This window comes from Miniopterus schreibersii (assembly GCF_964146895.1).
Source record: "Miniopterus schreibersii genome assembly, chromosome: 2".
NCBI lineage: Eukaryota > Metazoa > Chordata > Mammalia > Chiroptera > Miniopteridae > Miniopterus > Miniopterus schreibersii.
The window spans coordinates 128,994,662-129,010,754 of NC_138102.1; the positions used below are offsets into that span (position 1 = coordinate 128,994,662).

At 34.7% G+C, this 16,093-nt stretch overlaps 1 protein-coding gene across 1 annotated transcript in view; it reads right to left on the minus strand.

The window, feature by feature from the left end:
- Positions 1-16,093, minus strand: part of RAP1B (RAP1B, member of RAS oncogene family) — a 42,813-nt gene that overhangs the window by 6,683 nt on the left and 20,037 nt on the right. Inside the window, exons 2-4 of the mRNA XM_081130506.1 lie at positions 2,903-2,985; positions 1,810-1,878; positions 524-580 (exon numbers count right to left, since the gene is read on the minus strand). Of these exons, the coding sequence (XP_080986632.1) occupies positions 524-580; positions 1,810-1,878; positions 2,903-2,959 (183 nt within the window). The 5' untranslated portion in view covers positions 2,960-2,985. The remainder of the gene's footprint in view (positions 1-523; positions 581-1,809; positions 1,879-2,902; positions 2,986-16,093) is intronic.

Consider the following 16,093-nt stretch of genomic DNA (forward strand, 5'->3'; position numbering starts at 1 on the left):
GAGACTTTGAGGGTAAGGACACAGTCCATGGTACATGTCAGGTACTCAAACATTAGTTGAATGAATACCATATATGCAGAATAAATCTTCCCTTCACCTTCAGATACCAACAAATCTAGTTGGTCCATAAATACTTTGAAGGAGGAAAGATATCATTCAAAATACTTCACACAGCCACAGAGGAATAAATATGTATTATGTAAATCAATAAATAAGTATACCCAAATATTTTCCACATTATTTAAAATATGGTAATAAATTTTAACTTGTTTTAAAAGTACTAGTGAGACTGAAAATTTTCATCCCAACAGTTTCTAAGTATTTTTTTTTAATAACTGACCCCCTGTAATTACAAAGGATACACAAAAAAAGTAGAATTCAAGAATAAGAAAAACAGCTTTATAATTTAACCCAAGTCGTACTTTTAAATAAGCTCAACTAGTATTTGTCTATAGAGTACTAGCATTTACAAAGTCAATACTGCACAAGTTGTGCATATACTTTGGTACTTTGTTTTACATACCGTTCCTGCAGTATCCAAGATTTCAAGCATACACTGTTGTGCATCTACTTCAACTTGCTGGGGGGAAGAAATCAAAATACACCTTCACTTTTTAATGTAAACAACACTATCTTAAAATACACAAAAGCTAATGTGATATTTAAAACAGAGACAAAGATTATAGCAACTGTAATCTCAAGCAATATTTTAACAGGAGGAAAAATAGCTAGATAATCAAGGTCCACCAACTCCAAACTATATTAGGTGCAAAAACCATGTATACTGACTCAACACTCGGATACTGACAAGATCCAAGCTCAATATGAATCACTCAGCACTTAGTTCTGGAAAGAATTATTTCAAAAAAGCTCAAAAAATTAAAATCAGTTGTAGTTCCAATAATATCAGAAGTAACTCTGTCTACCTCAATTCTGCCATACTTCAGAGTTTCTTTTTTCTAGCTAACCACACCCCCTTCATTGTATTGCAACAAAATTTCTGGTAGCAAGGAAGCAGAGGGGCAGCTATAAAATAAATTGTGTTTCTCTGTTACACCTTTTCACATAACATTTTCTAGGAAAAAAAAGTTATTTAAAATTAGCTGTGGATAAAAAAGAGTTATACTACCTCACAGTGGGGGTGCAGGAAGGGCTTTCCAATTTTTTTTGGTTTTTGGTAGACTGTAGACAGCAGGAGGAATGAAACACAATGTCTGCATAGCAGCAGGGGCCATGCTGCATCTTACGTAAGATGGGAGATAACTTTCTCCCTACTACATTAAAAATGTCTGCACATTAAGTTTTATTGTCATATGTTGTGTTAGTAAACATCAAAATAAACCTTTCTATTATGAGCAGTGGCACTTTCTCAAGGAGTTATTAGTAGGAAGGTTAGGGAGACTTCTGTACTTACATCTTTAGGTTAAAAAGAAGGGAACCTGAGACTACTTTTTAGTATTTGGAATAGGGGTGGGATGGAACATGGAGCTATCACTTGAAATGGATGACTTAGCTCTTACGCTTATTTGCCAAATTACAATGTTGGGGTCAGGGTAAACTTAAAATTCTCAGAGGAAAAGAATGAAATAGAATGAGAGAGAGGGACAGTGAAGGTCAAGTGTTTAAGATCCTCATAAACTGGTAAACATGCAATGACAAGAAATAATCAACTTTCCCCACTCATTTTATAAATTAACTCTGCTTCTTTATCCTACTTTGTAAATAACATTCAATAATTATAAAGCTAAAACCAATAATTTATATCTAAAGTCAAGTCAAAAGCAAAAGGCCTTTTAATGTAACATATACCTTTCTGTAAGAATCTTCTATCGTAGGATCATATTTTTCAACAAAAATTCCTTGAACAAACTGTACAGTCTGAAAAAAATGAACATACCATTATATTTCTAAAGAAAAGAACAAATCCAAATCTGTACATTTCAAACTATTGATTTCACACAGGTAGTTCTGCCATTGATGAAAAACCACTACTACATTTGAATGCATGCATTTGGTGAGATTACCTTAGAAAGCCTTTTTATTTTAAGTAATCACCATGCTCTTTATTAGGTAATTAATTCTAAATTTAGAGATCATACTATATTTAAAAATTTTTTAATGTTTCCAGTTTCATTCTTAATTGAATTTTAATTAGAAAGTGGATAATTGTTTTGTGTACACACATATGTGCACACTCAAGACACCCCCCCATTACTTTGGATAAAATTACAAATGAAAAAGCAGCTCGTGCTCTGTTGTACACACTTCTCAGTTTGATTCCAGCATGTCAAGTTCTGTGCTAAGTAGCTAAGTGAGATGGTCAATCTATCTCATTGTGGGGCTTTGTGAAACTCTCAACTATTCATCAAGTTATTTTCCCTGAGTTTCTTCCTTTCTGCAACCACCATCAAGCTGTGTCATTTTTCCTCCTATACTGTTCCTTGATATAGAAAACATGGCTGCCAAAATAACTTAAAAACTGCATAGTCAAAGGTATTATTTGAGAAAGGTTTTTTTATAAGCTTAATTTGATATTTTCTAACATTTTATATATATATATGTATATATGCCAACTCTCAATGAGAAAGACCAAAACTAACTCTTATCTGGCTCTGAAATGCAGACACACACACATTTTTATATGCTCTCACCCTCTGTGCTTCAGCTCAAACTGTATTCTGGCATATTTCATGTTGGTCTGGAACCAATGTTCCAGAGAGAATACAATCTACCCAGATGTAACTAAAAGTTGACTAAAATTACAGGAAAAATATTATATTGCTTCTAAAATCACTATGAGACTTCACCTTAACAAATAAATGAAAACAAATAATCAAACCTAAAGCTTAACAGAAGAACAAGTCTTGGAGCGAATAGCTTAGGTACAGTGAGAATGACTTACCAGAGCAGATTTTCCAACGCCTCCTGAGCCAAGAACAACTAGCTTATACTCACGCATGGTGCAAACTTGTCAAAAGCTAGTACCTAGAAAAGAAAAAAAAGAATTCTTAAGTAATCTTTGTAATCATGTGGTTCTTATATAAGTAAGACATTCAAACAAGTAGATTTATTTAAAAATTATTACTATACCATACTAATACGGAGCATCCCATAAACAGATTTACTAAAGAATGGGTCTTTTTAATGTATCAAATGTAGAAAGAAACTGCAGGATTACAGACATGACTTTCAGTGCTTCCTAAATTCAATTAGAGTAAAATATTTACTCTATTAAGAAAAAAGGGGGGGGGAGAGCTAAAGAAAAGCTTGAAGGGGCATTCTATTGGTTACAAGATGGCAGCAACAGACACGTTTACCCCGCTTTCCTGAATAATCTGTACCCTGAGTTACGAGCGATTGAATGCCTACTAAGAAAGGAATATACCAAATGGGGGAGAAATAATTCTGCCTTTCATTGAGCTAATATTCTAGAAAGATAAAGAGGATAGGGCAGGAGTCTGTGGACAAATCCAGCCCACTATCTGTTTTTGTACATAAAGTTTTAGTGAAATACAGCCATGCCTATTCATTTGTGTATTGTCTGTGGCTGCTATCTTGCTGTGATGGCAGAGTTAAGAAGTTACAGCAGAAACAATTTGGTCTGCAAAGCCTAAAATATTTACTCTGGCATTTATAGAAAAAATTTACTGACCCCTGAGATACACGAATGGTAAATGAGTTAGCAGAGAAAGCAGACCAAATATCCATACTGAAATGGGAGTTACAAAGTGTCTGAAAATGGTCAGGAATCAGTAGCAGAACTGAAGAATATTAATGTTCAGACTCAAAAAATCTACTGACTGTTCAATATGATGAAATACTGAGTATCAATAATAAAACCAAAAAGAAGCAAACCATACTTTGCTTCTCATTATAAAATTTATAATTATCATTATAAAATTTCAGTATACTAAAGATAGAGAAAGAAGATCCTAAAGTATCCAGAACAGGGGATAACATGAGAACACAAAGTTCCCACATCCCTAGAAAAAAAAATTGGTCAGTAGCCATGGTACAAAAGTAGCCACCAGAACAGGTTTTAAACCTTCGTAATAAAGAAATGACAGTTCTTTAGTCATGGTAACAAGTTTAAACACATTTAATCAACCAATAACCGCTTGTTTCATTAAATATGCTTCTGCAAACTAGTCAATTACTGATAGTCCCTTCTGAAAGTCAGTCAATCACAAATGGACTCACGCTGGTATATTTGTGTTAAATCTCTTTATATGTTCTTTCCTTCCAGCCTATACTCTTGGAAAAGATATCCTTTGTTTTACCTACCTATGACACTCCTTTATTTCTCCTTAGGATGCCAGGCCTATTGCATGGGCTTCCTTCCAAAACTTTATCCTTCACTTCTGCTAATCTACTGTGTATTTTCTTCTGTTCCTGAATGGGGAGCCCCCCCACCCCACTCCATAGAAAGTTAACTGCAAACTTTCCCATTTACTAGTTCCTATATTTTATTTCGAAACTTGAACCCATAATTCCCATAGACCTTTTTCCAGTTCTTGAACATAGTGTCCTTCTGTGAGTACACAGTTCTTACCAAATTATAATTTTAGGAAAGAGGATATAAAATAAATTGAACCAACTTTCAGCTTTAAGAATATTCTACCCTATAGCATGCATATAAATTTGGGACAAATAAAGAAATTACTCTCTGTAAAGTTTAACCAAAGTCAGGTTTATTTATTGTAAAAAAATATTTAAAAATAAAATTACAGCCTTGGCTGGTGTGGCTCAGTAGGTTAGAGCACTGCCCTGTGCAATGAAGGGTGTCGGGTTTGATTACCGGTCAAGGGCATGTACCTGGGTTTCGGGTTTGCTCCCTGCCCCTGTGGGGCGAGTATGGGAGGCAACTAGTCTAGGTTTCTCCCTCACATTGATGTTTCTCTCTCTCTTCCCCTCCCTCCCTCTCTCTCTGAAAAGCAATGGAAAAAATATCTTCAGGCAAGGATTAACAACAACAACAAAAAACCCAAACAACAACAAAAAGCAAAAACAAAAAAAATAATTACGTAGGTGACATTTCTATTAACAGTGCCACGTGGACATCACCCAACCATATAGACCTATAATAATTTCTAGTTGAGAAATATTTTTAAAAACTTAGGGTTTTAATGAAAGATGCCTCCAAATTTGTGTTTCTGAACCTAACTAAAGGGAATGTGGTAACTATGGGGACAAGAATTTCCTAAACATCCCAAAGAACAAATGAACTACTTTAACACAAATAAGACTCATCTCCTGCATTCTTTTATCCATTATGTAGCTGGGTTATGTCACTTTTTAATGACTTGTCATTTTTCTTTATCTACAACTTAAAAACAACTCATGTCAATGAACCTAAATGCCAACCAATCAACAACTGTGTTGCTTGAGAGACAGTGCTTCTATCACTGACATTAATTCACTCCTGCCTTTGAAAGGTTGTTGATCTTTGGACTCTAATTCCCTACAACTATTTAAGACTAGCAGTCTGCTCTGCTCAGGGGAGGCAGTGTCTGATTGGGATAGCTATTCCTTATTAAGTAATCATAACTTCAGCTTTGTTTTTTGTTTCAGATATGAATGGTCTCTCTTATTCTTTGACAGTTGACCTAAGACCTTCATTTGGCACCATTCCAAATGATGCCCTTAGATAAACAAGTGTACTAAATGGGCTGCTTGTGACCCACTTCTGTTTGTTCTTTGAACTTGCTGTCAGATGAGTCAGTCTTAACAAATGATGGGAGCTCCAATTGGTTCCTTGAGCTTTCATTGCTAAATTTATTTTGTTATTCTAGGAATTACACCAAATAGATCTTTGTGTAAGGCAATTAAGCCTTTTGGTTTTGGCTTGGAGGTGTATTGTTTGGTAAATATTTTTGCCATTAGTTTAATTCTTCAGTTACTTGCTTTGTTTCTGTTCATCTATTTGTGCAAAGTTTTGTCTCATGTGTTTTGTTTTGTACTGGACTGTCTAGTTTTACTCACTGAATAGAGAGTGCTCCCTTTGGAATGGATGGAGGAATAGGCCCAATAAGCTTCCAACCCAATTCAAACTAGCCCCAAGCACTATAAGGTTGAAGATGAGTGACCAAGCAAAGGTGAATGACTGGTCAAACTTCCCCTTGGGTCACTTACAAAACCTTCATGATGGCATATTATAAAGGTCATTAATTGTGGGATTGTTGATTATGTGGCTCCTTCCTAACTTGGTTAGGAAACCTGAGAATCTGTTTGTAAGGACACATTTATTATTATTTTTTGTAAAGCACTCTTAAATCATTTTTATTTAGGAATAATTTATATCCAGTGAAACAAGTAGGTCTTAGGCTTACAGTTAAATTAGTTTTGACATATCCTGGTACCCCTGGCAACCACAAACACAGCCCACATTAACATTTAAAAAAAATTTATTTTTAGTTCTTTAGCTTTTTTTTTTTTTAAAAAAAAGTTTTTATTGATTTCAGAGAGAGGAAGGGAAAGAGACAGAGAGATAGAAATATCAATGATGAGAGACTCACTGATCGGGTGCCTCTTGTAAGTCTACACCTGGGATCAAGCCTGCAACCTGGGCACGTGCCCTGACTGGGAATGGAACTGTGACCTCCTGGTCCATAAGTTGGTGCTCAACCACTTAGCCACACTGGCCTAGCAGCCCTTATTAACACTTAAAACATTCTATTACCCAGACAGTTCTCAATGTCTCTCTTCCTAAGTAATTATCACAACACAATTTTTCTTGACTCTAGTGATCTCTTTCTTATTTGTCAAAGCCAAAACCATCTCTAGGAAGAATCTGCGTATTTTGTAAACTTCCAATGTAATTTTGACTCTGACACTTAAATTGGTAAATGACAAAAATTGTGACTGGCAACTGTGACTTAACAACTGGACTGATGGTCAACTTTTGGAATGTCAAAATTAATACCTTAAGAGAAACTATAATTATAGAAAGATTTATGAGACAAAAGTAACACTGACTAATCAACTTCTTTAACTGGTACTCTGGGGCTTCAAAATACGACTGAAATAGACTCTCTTTTCTTCTACGTTGCTCAAATCTTTGGAAACCTATCCTCCCTGATTCATTCTGTCTATTTATATTACCCACAAAAACTTCTATTTCTTCTGCTCCTGCCCTTTACCTCTGCAATGAACTACCTTTCTAAGGATTTCTCAGCAGAGGAACAATTATACTAAACAATAAAGAGCCTTTTAATTGCTAAAGTAGAAAGAAGAGCTATAAAAATTGAATTTAAACAATGACCTAGAATTTAGTTGAATTTATGCTTAAGGATTTTCCTAATTCTCAGGAAGACTGACAAATTTGTTACAAAAATTCCAACTTAATTACTAATTACTTAATTTCTCCATAAAGGAAAAAAGGTTAAAAACATAAGAATAAGAAAGACCAGATTCAAATAGCTTTAAAAAAATTGACCTTGAGAGAACAAGAACCTATTTAGGTTCTAGTTCAGAAGTCTTTCTTAGGAGTAGATTGGTGAAGATTTAAAGTTGCAAACAAAATAAAAATGACTTGATAGAAAAAAAGTATAACTTCAGGAAAACTTAAAAAATATTCAGTTCCTGGTCAGGGCACATGCACTGGTTTCGGGGTTGATCCCCAGCAGGGGATGTGCAAGCGGCAGCCGATCAATGACTCATCATTGATGTTTCTATCTCTCTCTCCCTCTCCCTTCCTCTCTCTCTGAAATAAATATATATATTTTAAAAATTCTGTGGTAGATCCTAGAGCTGAGGTAAAGGGAGACATGTCCCTTCTTTCTGACCAGATTAAACTTAAAATGGAAAATTGATAACTTAGAAAATATACAAATGGCTGAGCATTTTCAGAGATCCTCACAAAGTAAACAAGCTAGAAATTTTCTAAGAAATGGGAGCCTATGGAATAGGATACCTGTACATACTGCAAGTAGAGCCATAGGAAGAATCAAAGTTCCATGCTTACTAAGAAAAGAAAGTAGAAAGATCCCATATTTGTCCCATAATGCTGCTCCAAGGGAAACATGAGCACCCAACAATTCCCTGACCTTTCTTCACTGGGGGTGGGAGTGGACTGACTAGAGTCATAGGGAATATTCTGGGGTGATGGAAGTGTTCTAAAACTGGCGGTAGTGATGACTGCACAACTGCATGAAGTTACTAAAACCCTAAAACAAAAACACTGACACAACTGACTGAATCAACATAAAATTACCATTTAAAAAATACTGACTATAAAAAGTAAACATTTATGGGAACTACATTTCTTTCTTTTTTAAAAAAAATATTTTTATTTTATTTTTAAAATCCTCACCCAAAAACATGCTTGTATTGATTTAGAGAGAGGGGAAGAGACAGGGACAGAGGGAGAAGGAAAAGTGGGGGGGGGAGAGGAACGTGGATTCCAGGATGAAACATTGGATCGCTTCCCACACCCACCCCTACCTAGGATTGAACCCACTAACCAGGCCTGTGCCCTGACTGAGAATCAAACCCGAGACCTTTCGGTGCATGGGATGATGCTCCAACCAACTGAGCCACATTGGCCAGAGCAGAATTACATTTCCTAATGAGATGGTAAGGACTCTTTTTCCCAGTTGCTTCATTTATCCATAAATATTACTTGTTGCTAGAATGAGTCATGTTCACCCATATTAGTACCTCTATAAGTAATCTCTTCCTTCTATTTTTTTATTACTGATAAAAAATATATCCTTTGCATGGATATAGGACATTTTCTTTATCCATTCACCAGTTGGTGGGTATTTGGATTGTTTCCAGCTGGTGGATATTATAAATAATGCTTAGAGTTTATTTTAATTTTAGTAACTCAGCCAAGAAGAATTTTTAGCACAGAACCCTATGGTCATAGGAAATTGAAAATAATTCAAATTTTGAAGTAGAGAAATGTGGCAGTAGTCAGCAATAGACTTTCAAATCTAAAAATATAGTGACAAAACACATCTAACTTACCAGTAAGTTTTCTAACAAGGAATGCCAATAAGAAGAAAATACAACTAAGCATAGTCATTACCTTTCATTAATTTTTTATCACTATTTCCTCATATGGACCCAGCCACCATAATATTTTAATTTAAATCCTGATAAATACCAACGCTAGAAGTATTTTTTCCTTAAAAATAAAATCTAACAGTACAATAGCCAACACTTAAACTAATATTATTTTTCAAATCTGTGCCTTCTAGTAAACCAGCTTTGAAAAATTATTTCTAGATTCTAAGACTGATAAAAAAATTGATTTCACTGTGAATGTCAATTTTGGCAATGACCATTAGTTTTCAGGATGATTGTGTGGATGCTTCCAGCTTTAGCAGAAAAGAGAATGTTGATTAATAAGTAATGTTTGTCATTGGCTTGTTGGGGGGAATAGGAAAGAAAGCGGTGGCAACTGCATATTTGTGAGCTGTTTGCAGAACTTTCTTCTATTAGTGTTCTTAACTTTAAGGTTATGAATGAGCACTTGGGAACCTATGAAATTCCTAAAATTTCATGCAGAATTTCAAGATGGGAAGAGTGACATGAGGATTTCAAGGGGATCTGTGATAATTACTGTTTGAGATATTGAGAATTATTATTCTCTTTCACAGATCTTCAAAGAGGGACAATGTTGACAGCATAGCATAGTGTTCACAGCACCAAAGTTTAAAATCTAGGTTTTGTATAATATCAGGCAAGTCATGAAAACTTTCAGAGCTTCACTTTCATTACAGGGAAAATGGAGACAGTAATCCTACATGATAAGGTTGTGAAGGGAATGACAAGAATGTAAATTCCACAAAAACTAGGATTTTGGTCTGTTTATTCATCACTGCTATATCCTCAGAATCTGAAACAGTGCCTAGTATATACTATGTGCTCAATAAATTAAAGAATAGTATGTAGTAGTTTTCCTTAAGAGTCATGGCACCTGGCACATACTAACAATCAATAAAAGATAGCTTTTAAAATAATAATAGCAACCGTCTGAGTGCTACTGCTCAATACAATGCAGCAGAACTGCTGTTCTTTTGGTTAGAACCACTGCTCTATACCCTTTTACCTACTAGCTCAATAAAACATATAAGAATGCAGTTAGGGACTGCTGTGTTAGTCTGATAAAGTTTCTTCCAGGTAAGTGATGAGACAAAATGCATAGACTAAAACTGGTTTCCAACCATATGGGGGTTCTATCTTTATTTCAGTACTCCTGTCACTCACTGTATATGTTAAAATCAACTAAACTATAATTCTTTAGCTACAGACTCTAAGGCTTACTACTATATTCCACTAAATACATTTTAACATCTCTGAAATTGGAATGTGTCTTACAGAAACCTCCCTCCCCAGTATTGACAAAAAGCAAAAAGCTAAGTACATATTAGTATTGTGAATTGTTAAAAAATGTAGTTCAGCCCGGCCCAGCATGGCTCAGCTGCTGAGCATCCACCTAGGATCCAGGAGATAGAGGTTGGATTCCCTGTCAGGGCACATGCCCAGGTTTGTGGGCTCGATCCCCACTAGGGGGCGTGCAGGAAGCAGCTGATCAATGGCTACTCTCTCATCATTGATGTTTCTATCTTTCTTTCCCTTCCTCTTTCTGAAATCAATAAAGATATATATTTTTTAAAAATGTAGTTCAGGTAGAAAGACTGGGAAATAACCCCTTCTTGTAAGTCTTTAAAAAACAGATTACGCAGCTATAAAGAAGAAGGACCTCGTATCCTTTGGGACAGTATGGATGGACCTGGAGAATATTATGTTAAGCGAAATAAGCCAGGCAGAGAAAGACAAACATCAAATGATCTCACTTATACGTGGAATCTAAAGAACTTAATAAACTGATAAACAGAATAGATTCAATGACATGGAAGCATGGATCAGACTGATGAATCTCAGAGGGAGGGAGGAGGGTAGGTGGGTGGAGATTAACCAAAGAATTCATATGCATATATGCACAACCCAAGGACGTGGACAATGGTATGGAGAGGGACTGGGGAGAGGGTGTGGGAAAGAGTGGAATGGGTCATTGGGGAGAAAAAGGGACATCTGTAATATTTTACACAAAAATAAACACACAAAAAAATAAATTAAAAAAACACACACACAAAAACAGATTACTACACAAAAGTCTTATTAATACTGGTGTTTTCTGACCCTTAATATTAATTACACAAGTCAATGACCTAAATTGTGCTGCAAGTTATAAAGACTGTAATTTGGATAGTCTAGGGAAAATCTCAGCGTTACAACTTTAGGTATACTGAGAAAATCCTGAGATTGTATTTAATTTTCTTGAACTTAAAAAAACCTGGAGGTAAAAAAAAAAAGTTGTACAGCTGTCTTGTAATTACCTCATGTTGTTAAAATTTAAAAATGTTGATAATTACTGGCATTTTTAAAAAGTGGCTATTAGAAACTAAAAAATAACAAGTTTAGCAAGTCACTCAACTCTGAATAAAATATTAATGCTGACAAAAAAGTATTTTTTTTAGGTAAATGAATATAATACTGATGGTGACAACATGTGTTGAATAAACATGCATGTATCAGCAATAGGGGATATCTTGGCTAAACATTTTGCATGGTCAACTATGAAACATTCTAGTTTGAATTTCCAGTACAGGTGATGAGATTTTGTTGGTTTACATATGCTCTCTTTTATGGTATTCCTTGTAAATAACTGCATTTATTTGTAAAAACTGAAAGCAGTTTGGAAGTTATATGTAAAGTTAAGAATTGCTAATTAACAATATGCCTATGCTAATCTGCAAATACAGCATTACCTGAACCAGAACTTCTGGGTTCCAGAGACACTTGTTCTCAACCATATAATTTTATTTAAATTAATCTCGTTAATAAATGTAAAAAATAGGTTATGTGCCCTGGCCAGTGTGTTCCAATGGTTAGAGTGGCAGCCTGCACATAGAAGGGTTGAAGGTTTGCTCCCCACCCGTCAGGGTGCCAGTGAGAGGCAACCAGTCAATATGTCCCTTTTACATTTATCTCTCTCTCTCTCCCCCCTTCTACTCTTGCTGAAAAGCATTGGAAAAAATATCCTCAGGTGAGGATTAACAAAAAACAAACAAAAAGTAGGTTATGACAAGAATCAAATCCTTGAAAAGTGATAAGCGACACTTAAAAAAGTACAAGTCCTTTCCCCTAAAATATTATGTCAAAGGGTCTCCAAAGAGCTGTAAATTAAAACTTTCCTAAAGCATTGGTAACTCAAGCAATTCTCTTATTCTCAAGTTGTTTAACCACAATCCACCTCACTCCTCCAACCAGTCTGAAATTTTTTTTATCTTAAATGATAAATAAAGGCCTAAGTAAAAACATTTAACTGCTGGTTCCCAAAGTCAAGTGACATTACTTCTTCCACTAAACACTTTCTGGAAAAGATGATCTGATTTCTCCTTTCCACCTCCAACTCCCAAAGTAGTACGTTAGCAGCTAAAGAGAATTACTGTATTCTCTTCTCATTCCCAAATAAAATTAATTCAAATGTAAGAAGGACCTGGTTAATCTGTTGGACACAATGATAGAATTCAAAACTTCTGAGCAGATTTAAAAATTATTTTTGGAGGAAGAAATAAGGTCTAAACACTACCTCTCATAGCCTTTTAAAAATAAGACTTATAACAGGGAACTATAAAACAAACAGAAAGCTGTTAAAATGAGTACTGCTTGCCATATTTACTTTCTGAGTTGTCTGCCTATCTCATAATGAGGACAAATGGGAAATGTTTTCATTTTTATAGTCTGCTGAGAAAGGTCTTCCCTGTGAACTAAATTTCTAAATCTAGTCAAGTGTAGAACTTGTAGACTATCAAATTGTTTACAGCATTTTCTCTATTCTGACCATATTTATAATACCTCAAGTAGGAAAAAAATTCTTACCTTACCCTTTCCATGGATTAATATTGCCAGTAAATAAAGATTATTCCAACATATGCTGTGACATGCAATTAATTGAAGGTCATGTTTTCCAGTTTTATCACTGAAGTTTTAACTGTAGTTACCTTTCAGTTCAGTACTTGATCACATCTCTGAGAGAATGTATTAACTAGAGTATAACAATTTATCAGTAATGTGACAAATGCAGAAGAACCAGTTTCTTTATAGATTTCTCAGCCAAGTCAATAAATTAGCAAGGTAGTTAAGTGACAATAAATAAATAAAAAAGGTTCCAACAATGTTTCAAAAGCAGGCAAGAAGAAATAATGTGGCCTCAAGATCACCTTATTAGTTTCTAGCAGATCCTTCCACAAGGGTTGAATGTGTGTAAAACTCTCCCTGCTCCCAAGACTTATTTGCTCTTGTCAGTCCCCGCCCCAACCCCACCCCTCATGTCAGATCTAACTGTAAATTCTATAGGCACACATAGTGACTCAAAGATCTGCTATGTGTTCCAAACAAAATTTAGGTAACCTGAATATGAATATTAACTTTATTATTTGCTGTTTTATTTTTTATTTTATTTTTTTATTATTATTTGCTGTTTTAGAATCTGATACACACACACTCCTTAGTAAACTGTATTTTAAATTAAAGAAAAAAAGAGTACAAGCTCTAGATCTGGTTTCTGGGGTTAGAATGTCAGTTCTAACACAGATTAGCTAAGTGACCTTGGTCATGTTATTTAACTTTTTTGATTCATTTCCTCTTCTGAAAATGGGATTAACAGTACCTACTGCTTAAAGTTTTTAAGATTCAAATGAAATAACTTATCCTACACAAAATGTTTAACACCAGTGAGTAACAAATAAGCAGTCTATTTTTAAAATAAATATTTAGATTTTTAAAAGACCACTAACAAGTTACCTTTTGTACTTAAATTGCCATTTAAGTTCACACCAATTATTGACAGATATCACAAATCCCAATTAAAAACAAACTACATAAACCTTGGCATAAAAAAATAAAAAACTTCTTATACTGGCCCTGTATGAATTATAATTCCAGTAGAATTACAATTGGTATTTAAAAAAAAAAAATCCCATCTGTCTATTTACAGTGCTTAAAATTTGAAGGGCTTTAAAAGCATACTATACATACTATACTATACTATACTATACTATACTATACTATACTATACTATACTAAACTGTACACCTGGGGGAGCTGTCATTGATTTGTCTCTCTTCTTCACTCCATTATCAAGTTTGATTCATTCTACCTTGGTGTCTCTGGCATCAGTTTCATTCTCTCCACTCCATTACCTTATAAGAGCCCTCATTATTTCTCACATGGGAAAAGGGGGATACAGGAGGCAAGTATGAAGGGAAAACATTTTTAAGGGAATAGGGACATTCACTGGAAGATGATCTTCTGGGAGAAAGTATTAACATGAGAGAATTCATCACATCATGAATGCACAGGGGCAGGGGTAGGTAGAAGAGGAAGGGACCTTCTTTGCTTAAGAGTTTGACCTGTATTCTATAAGAAACTGAGACACAAAGAGTTTGCAAGTTGGGAAATGACATAAACATATCTGTTTTAGAAAGATCACATAAACTAAATATTAGTTTTCTGAATTTTGGAAATTCAGTAAAAGTTTACCACAAGTGACCTTAGTCAAGGCAGTGACAGAAGAAATAAATAGAAGGCATATTTGGGAAATGTATAAGTCACAATCAAGAGAACATGGTGAATGACTAGGTGGGTGTGAACAGAACAATAAAATGCACCATGATCAAACAGATGGTTAGTAAGGCCATTAAGGGCACGGCACCTAAGAGGAACAGACTTGGTTTAGTAGATATCTTTTGGAATAGGTCTCAAAGACAGTGGAGTAAAAACTGACACTGGTATGGACATGACAGCAGCGTCTTTTATTCCTAAAGCGATTAGAAAGAAGATGCTCACTGCCTGTGTTCAAAAGGCTTCAGGCATGGAACATTGATTTGTTTAGTGAGATTATAAGTATATAATGTGTAATTTTGTTTCACTCAGTATTTCTGGCTTATTAATTTGAAATGTATGATTTAGATGATTACAAATCTCAATTCTAAGATTTTATAGCTTTAGTTGTAAAGCTTCATCAAATAAACTTTGATGGACTCTTTTGCCAGTTTGAGAAATAAAAACATGAACAGAAATGACTAATATTATACAAAATCAAAAACCTTTTTAGTCTTAATGAGTTTCTCAGTGTAAAACACTCAGTAACTAGCTTGTATTGTACAATAAACCATACAATATAAAAATTATTTGCCACACAGTGAGTGCCTTTGGACTTGCTCCTTTTTCTCTTTATCTGAAGGCTTTCGTAAACAGGAGAGTACCATCTTACATCCTATTTTTGATTTCTCTAGGATTAAACAAATACTACTGGTATGGTGACACCATTGTCAATGTTGGTCTAGTCTTAAATTATATACATACATACATTTATATGTCTCTACTAAAAACTAACCAAAACTATTATAAGCAAAAAAGTAAAGATTTCCTCCTCCTTATGAAAAGGAAACCACTGTTTCTCAATGTTAAATTTTCTGTTTTCTTGTCTTCTCAAATTTTTTCATCACCCAAATCTCATCTTTACATTTCTACACATCAATATAATGTTGGATACATCTGCTTTAAAGGCACAATAATTTTTCTATAACAATGTGGTCCAGGATATAAGCTGACAAGTCTCACGAGCTGGTAAAAAAAACAACCCATAAAAAGCTAAAATACCATCAAATGGACTCTTCACATTTTTAAAACAAGAAAAATAACCACCAAACAAACCATCCCAGAAGAGCCTATTTTAGCCAACAGATTAATCAGATTAAGGACACTATTATTATTCCACATAGCCCCATGAGGCATGTTACAATTTAATCATTGCAAAATGGGAGTAACCAAAAAAGGGGGGAAGGGGGTGGCAGAGAGAAGGAATCAGGTCTTTAAAGTTCTTTTTGGTATAAAATATCAATATTTTTAATGGTTCTTTTCCAACAATACTATCAGGCACAGTACATGTCCCAGAACAGTTCATGTCCCACTATGGCTAAACTGATAAAATTTGCAAGGATTTTCAGTAGCCACTTTAAGTTGTATACCTGCTATTAGAGAGATCTCAACCATGGAGTTTTGTGGATTTATATAA